Below are 7,163 nucleotides of genomic sequence, written 5' to 3'. Positions count from 1 at the left end.
GTTGTCATGAACTTCCTTCAGTGATAAGCCTTTTGCCGCCCGGATGGAGGGTGACTGGGCTGAGGCCGATAGTGTCCAACGTGCTCAGACGGTGGTGACTTGCAGTTTTCATTTACCCAAAACGGACGCTCCACTGAAGCGACTGACTTCAAACTGTCTGTGTTAATCTCTCAGATTTGCTGTACATGAATGAAACATGAGCTGTTCTCTTCGTCTTCTACCTTCGACAACTGATTTATCAGTCATACAGTATGTCGCTCTCTGCTGCTGATCTGAGAGGATTTAAAGTCTTGCTTTAAGCTATTGATTGGCATTATATTTAGGAACTCAAGTTTTGGTAACCATTTAATTTACAGGCCGTTAATTATGTGATAATGTCAAGAAATAGCCTAGAAGTAACGGTCAATTTCATAGTAATGTTGAGAAATAGAAGAAATAACGATTGATTGCGTAGAAATAGCCCAGAAATATCTGTCAATTATGAGGACTTACGGTAGTGGAGAAAAATTCAAAGCATGAAAAGCATGTGCAATCTTTTGAAAAACATGACATTACTATGAAACTGACCATTATTTCTAGGCTATTATTACTATGCAATTAATTGTTATTTCCTGGCTTTTTCCTTGACAATATCACACAAATTAATGGCCTATAAATCAAAGGGTTTTAAGCCAGTGAAACTTGCGTAAGTGTGAAACCTCTGTCAACTACAGTGAAAACAACGACGACAACAAGGGAGCTGTGATAACAATTACACGCTTTATTTAGATAACAGCCATATTTTACCACAACAATAAAATCTGGCATCATCTTGGAATAAATTCTGGTGGATTCCTCAGTTGTTTGACGGTCTGCAAAGAGAGTGACACACCACACAGTTAGCAAGTGGCAATAAATAAATAAATAATCTGCATTAACATTTTATTTGAACAGAAGTGTGAGTGAACTTACTTGGCCCATTCAACGTTGAGAATAAGATGATCGTATCCAAATCCTGACACTCCTGCGATGGCTCTGGCTGCATCCTCCCGACGATGGAAGCTGATAAAGGCGAAGCCCTGCAGGAACAAACAAAACGAGTAGTGTTTATTATCAATGCCAGATGTAGTCTTAGTATACATCATCCACATCTGCTTCAGTAATTCATCTCCTCTTGGCTTCTCTTTCCCTTTTTTGTTCATTGTTAACTGAGCAGCTTCTTAATGATCTAAATAAAAGACGAGCACTGACCTTCGACTGCCCGGTGTTCTTGTCCTTGGCCAGATAGATCCTGGAGATGGAGCCGAACGGCCTGAAGAGCTCCTGCAAGTCTGTCTCGCGGGTGTCCTCGGACAGGTTAGTCACACGGATGGTGGCGTTGTCGTCAGCTGTCGGGAGAGATAAAGCTTTGCTAATAATCGTCTCAAAGCTTCAAAGTGGCTGCTGTGCTGTGCGATCGTTCAGTAATATGAAAGTAAGAAGATTCCACGTACACCCACCTCTGCGGTTCGGCTGCATGGACTCCCCTCTCCTCGTCCCTCCGTCCCTCAGGCTCGGCGGCACGTACTTGCCCGTCTTGCTCTGCGCGGGCGCTGCAGGCTCCGGCTCGGCTGGTTAAAAGACAAGAGGAGAGCAGACCGTCACTTACGTTCATCACGACTGCTGCTGCTGACACAAACAAATCAAAAAGACCGGATACTGTGAATGGTTGAGGTGGCGTTACCAGAGCCAGCGGGCTTGTCCTTGTCTCCGGTGGAAAGCCCCAGCTGCTCAGCCAGCTCCTTCTGCATGGGGCCCAGAGTGTCCTTGTAGGGACAGCGGGTGGTCCAATGGTCTCCTTTGCAAATACGGCAAGACACAATCTTCTGTCCTTTCAGTTTGTTCATGGGATCCTCATCCTGGTCTTGGGCGTTCAAGTCCTGCAGGAGGAGAGATAAACAGAATAAAACGAGTTAAATACAGTCTGTAATACTTTATTCGCTCTGCAAGTCAGCCTGGAAACCATTTTTCCCCCAACGAGGGAGCCAATCATAGAACGGGGGACGAGGCAGCAAGACGATGACGACACCGCAGCGACTTTGTTGATAACTTGTCGATCCAAAATGGCGGCAGACGCAAACATGTCTGTAGAGTGTCCATAAATACCTTCTATCCTCATGTTTATTTTGCACAAACGGCAGTGGTCGGTGGACACCATTATTTCTCCGACCCATTGTTTTTTTCCGTCACTCTACATACATCATCAGGTATGATTGATACAACTGGCTATAAGCTACGTACAGACGTACTTGATAGACATTCGGAGCGCCCAATCAACAGCTCTGGGCTTTCGTAAACCACGCCTCAAATACGAAAAAATGAACGGGTGGTTCCCAGACCGAATCTCAATCGACACTGAGATGAGGTCTGGTGTTAGCTAAGCTAGTTAAATACATTATGGACTGTTGAATATCAGTGAGCAGCAGAACAAAACAAAACTTCTTACGGCTCAACTGATGCTCACCTCTTTGCTGGAAATGAAAGTCATGAACACGTCATCACTGACTGTGGTGGTGGCAACATTGGGACCTGGTGCATCAAACTCAGAGTTACCAAATTTCTTCCAGTTCTGAAATGAAGAAAACAAAACAAAAACAAACATCAGTCGTTCACCAGAAATGTGTTAATTTACAACTAAATGTAACCTCAACTACATTCAGTGTGAAAACAAACCTTTCTCCTGGCCACAGCTTTTGAGGCTTTTCTTGTCTCGATCTTGAAGGTCCGCACAATCTAAGAGACACAAAGGCACAAAATGCATCATCAGGTTTTACTGCACACAAGAAATGAATTTTGGTTTACTATTGGAAAAATGGTAAAAACAAAATCACTGTGATGCCTTGTAACATGTAGAAATACCAAAGCATAAACATGAAAATGACTAAATAATCTTTCAAAATATTGGTCCCAATGCACCCTGACAATTCAGATAGTTATATTTATAGGAACTGCACCCATGCAACAAATATCTTAATAAAGTCCAGTTACCTTGAACTTCTTTCCGTCCTCCTCTATTTTATATTCCGTGATGGTCTTTATGTTTCCTTTGATGGTTTCCTTGGGGGATGGTAGTGTGCCTGTTAAAACAACATCCAGTTCAATGAGTCAAATTAGACATAAACAACACAGATGTCACAGACAGAGACGATGCCATTCCTGCTTTCACTTTAGAGCGATTCGTTTGTTGCATATTGTTAAAATAAAACAGGAAAAGACATTATTCCAGGGCTTAAAATACATAACTACAATATTATAAGCTGGATCATCATCACTCCCAAAGTACATAAAGCTGGACAGGCTGTTGCCCATCCCATCAACATATCTCTGCTTCTGAACAACAGACTAATAACAAAGTGCACACACATGTATATAGAGAGATAAATATTTAAATGTCATATTGGAAACTAAACATTAAATGTCGTAAAGTGCTTAAATATCACGTCTAATTAAAACCACCAGGGACATGAACAACCTGCTAGCGCTAAGTTTGCTAACGCTAGCTAACGCTCTTAACTGACAGCCTACGTCACTGTCCACCGGTCGATCACACATTTTGACAATAAATAGTGGATCAATATCAGTAAATTCAAACGTATTGGAAATATTTGACTTCATACGTGTGTCACGGTTTGTTTATTGTGGCTCCAGTTTTTACACCGGTAACCACGTGGAGGTGGAAGCCGCCTAGCTGGCCTCTTCCTACGGGCTCCACAATACAAGGCTAACGGGAGCTAACAGCGGCTAACGGAGGCTAACAGCGGCTAACAGCGGCTAACGGGCTCTTTACCTTCATCTCCTTCCTCCTCCACCTGGTCGGCCCAGCTGGGCTTGGAGCTGTAGAGGAAAGGGAGAGATATATGTGATATTAGATCGATTAAAAAAACACATCCAGTGTGAATAGACAGTGTTAAAAGTTATTAATAACACTCACTCGTCGTATTCAATCGACGGCATCCTCTCAGCTAGCTTAGCTTCAGGACCGTAGAGAGCGGAACACTACGAGGCGCGTCGAGCCGCCACGACAACCGCTTCCGGGAGCGAAACTTCACAATAAAAGTACCACGTTTGTTTATCATTAAGCTTCACAATAAGAGTCCTACATTCTTTTTTTTGTTTTTGTTTGGTAATATATTTTTATTGATTTCACATAAACAAACCATGAATCATACAGCACAGATAGCCTACAGCCAAACTGCAAAACAAAATACATGAATTTACACCACATCATAACAGCACCCTCTGCCCTTAGACCCTCACATCAACTGAGGAAAAAATCAGAAGAAAACAAAAAAATATATTGGCTATATATATATATAAATTAGGTATGCATTATTTGATTAATTACAAACTTGAAATCTGTATCATTGAAGTACATATCCGCTTTGACAGGTCCTCCATCTATCATGTGACTCAGGTTTTGAACTTTGTCTCAAAATCTTTAGGCTATTAACTTTTGTTATATCAATGCTATAACTAGTTCAAGTCGGTCAAGTAATTAAGATGATCGTGTTTTACCATTATAAATGCACTTGAAGTATTTTGTAGCTTTGTATATTTCTGTGAAGTAGACTTCAGTGACCAAGACATTATCAGTCAGCTAACTGTTTTATCAAGCAATCAGTTTGATAAAACAGAAATAGCGTGCATTCTGGGTGTATCAGACTCAGATAGGAGGTGGAGAAGATGATAATCAGATGTGTCTAAAAGTGAGATCAGACAGCAACATGAAGATATTTTTTGTATTAGACATGTCATGTTCCTTATAATAAACAATACAGAGCTTTAACTTTTGGCAATAGCAAAAACAAGTCAAGGATCCAGAGCTTGAAGCAAAATTTCTGAGCAGAATAAGAAAAAAACAAACAAATTTCAACATGAAATAAAGATGTTCTTCACAGAAAAGATGTCAACCTCCTCATCACGTCACCACCATGTCGTCTGTGCTCTTCCCACAGCAGGCTACTCTGATGCTGTCAAACAGAGCCAGGTAGAGGATCGGGTGGATGCACATGTTGAGAGTCGCCATTCCCTTGGACACTTGGTACATGTCGTAGACCCAGCAGTTTCTTCCGCCGCTTTGCCTCAGATACAGGTGGTAGGTCTGGAAGATGTGGTACGGCACAAAGGAAACAGCGTACAACACCAGCGCTGACGCCACCAGCAGAGCCACTTTTCGTTTCTCTAGTACGGTCGTGCTGACGTTTCTCCACACCACCCGGATCACCACACAGTAAGAAGTGAAAGTGACCAAAAAGGGAACAAAACAGCCAAACACAGCCAGAAACATCCTGTAAATGAAGTTAGCACCTATGTGCCCGAGATTTTGCTCAGAGTGTGACACACACATCATGGTTTTATTGTCCTTGCCTGGATAAACTGTAGCAAATTTCAACACAGGGCAGGAGATGACTCCCACGATGACCCATATGATGACGCTGATGGCCTTGACGTGACGAGGCTCTATGTAGGATCGGGTGAAGAAAGGACACACGATGGCCACGCACCGGTTCACGCCGATGGCCATGATGAAGAAGATGCTGACGTACAGGTTGCAGGTGAAAAGGAACCTCTCCAGTTTACAGACGGCGGCGCCGAACAGCCAGTTTTTCCCCATGGAGTAGTAGACGATGAGCAGAGGCAGCGTGAGGACGTAGAGCAGGTCGCTGACGGCCAGGTTGCAGGACAGCACCACGCCCGTGTGCCAGTTTCTCCTCTCTCGGCCCACCAGCAGCCACAGGGCGAACAGGTTTCCCACCAGGGCCACGACGAACTCCACCCCAAACATCCAGGGCAGCAGGGCGATTTGAAACTTCTCACATTCAGAGAAATCTTGATTCGTTTTGTTGTTCATCTTTTGTTTTTAGATCATCAAGCTGCTGTTTGTACTGGGTCAGTATCTGTAAAAGGGAAGGGTGTTGAAGTTTATTTTTTGCACATGTGTGAACAAAAAGTGGCAGAATAATAATGAACAAGAAATAAAATAAGAATGAAAAGCATAGAGATAAAAAAAAAAATCCTAATAATAATCATAATAATGTTATTTACAGATAATGGAAAGCACAAAGCAATATGCTGTCAAATATTTTGGAATAATTGATTGATAATAATCTAATAGAAAAGCATAGAGGTCAGACAGAAAATAATCATAATGACATTTACAGATAATAAAAAAGCACAAAGGAAATAAGCTGTCCACAACTTTGTTCAACATTGTGGAAGAACTGATTGATAGGGGGAGATCGAGGATGGTTGTAACACTTTTTGTGTCAGCTCCCATTAACTTGCAGAGTGTTCATGGTAGGGTGTGCAAATTTTGACACAGAGTCTCCTCATGTGTCCTCTACAAATAGCAGCGCCTTAAACTTCTCAAACTATATCACAGAATTCAGTATTTGATGTCAAATGCGAGGAGTGCCACTGTTACATACCTACCCCACTACCAGGGTAGGGTTTAACACGACCTGGGGTAAAAAACAGTGAGATTAAAAACTAAAAACTGAGAACAAACCAAAAAAACATGCATCTATGTAAATGTATTGTGCATATTCAAACACTAAAGCATCTTTCTGTGGTTCAGTATGAACAAAAATAACTCATCACTGACGGCTAAATGAAGAACAGTGACAGAGGTGTGGATTCTAACATTAGAAAGCTTCTTAAAGAACATCTACCAGTGAATGGTGAACATGTACAGTATGAATGGAAACCTTCAGCAGGAAGAAGCAGCTCATAGTCCATGTATAATTCCAGTAAATATTAATGACACTTCATAAATCAACAAAGGTGTTACAATCATCCCCACACCTGTCAGCCATTGTTTGAGCAGCTGTACCGGCATGGTGGTTTGAAATAAGCATTGATTAAATGATTCATATTTTACTTAAGAACCTGCTCTTTCATCTTAGACAAGTTACCTAATTCAAACTTCAACGGTATCGATACTAGTCAAAATTTAGACTTGGTTCAAAATATTAGTTTCTTACCTACCTAAAACCTACACACTTATTCACACAGCCATGCAAATTCACATGCAATGTCAGGGAGTAAGTGGGTACACATGATAATTGATCACATAACTGTACTGTTATCCCTTATTGGTGCAAGTGATGCTGTTATAACCATCTCCCGTAAGCCAATAAACAGAA

The 7,163-nt window shown here is 41.7% G+C and overlaps 2 protein-coding genes across 3 annotated transcripts; both read right to left on the bottom strand.

Annotated features, from left to right (window-relative positions):
• Nucleotides 1–740: 740 nt before the first annotated feature.
• On the bottom strand, nucleotides 741–4,000 carry eif3g (eukaryotic translation initiation factor 3, subunit G). Of its 2 annotated transcripts, none has more exons than XM_085783724.1 (10): nucleotides 3,950–4,000; nucleotides 3,806–3,852; nucleotides 3,007–3,095; nucleotides 2,692–2,751; nucleotides 2,483–2,587; nucleotides 1,703–1,898; nucleotides 1,473–1,589; nucleotides 1,231–1,367; nucleotides 952–1,058; nucleotides 741–851 (listed from the first exon to the last, which is right to left on the bottom strand). In XM_085783724.1, exons 1-10 carry the CDS (start codon nucleotides 3,970–3,972, stop codon nucleotides 836–838), a joined length of 897 nt encoding a protein of 298 aa, XP_085639850.1. In that variant the 5' UTR covers nucleotides 3,973–4,000; the 3' UTR covers nucleotides 741–835. The 2 variants fall into 2 exon arrangements, with proteins under 2 accessions (XP_085639850.1, XP_085639851.1); XM_085783725.1 differs by having other exon boundaries at nucleotides 1,479–1,589.
• Nucleotides 4,001–4,806: 806 nt separating this feature from the next.
• Nucleotides 4,807–5,890, bottom strand: p2ry11 (purinergic receptor P2Y11). Its single transcript, XM_085783719.1, has one exon. It carries the CDS (start codon nucleotides 5,867–5,869, stop codon nucleotides 4,937–4,939), a length of 933 nt encoding a protein of 310 aa, XP_085639845.1. The 5' UTR covers nucleotides 5,870–5,890; the 3' UTR covers nucleotides 4,807–4,936.
• Between the last annotated feature and the right edge of the window lie 1,273 nt (nucleotides 5,891–7,163).

This window comes from Trachurus japonicus, chromosome 8 (genome assembly GCF_045865225.1).
Source record: "Trachurus japonicus isolate A0001 chromosome 8, Traja_1.0".
NCBI lineage: Eukaryota > Metazoa > Chordata > Actinopteri > Carangiformes > Carangidae > Trachurus > Trachurus japonicus.
The sequence above is the reverse complement of the archived record's forward strand: the minus strand, read 5'-3'. Positions and strand labels throughout refer to the sequence as shown.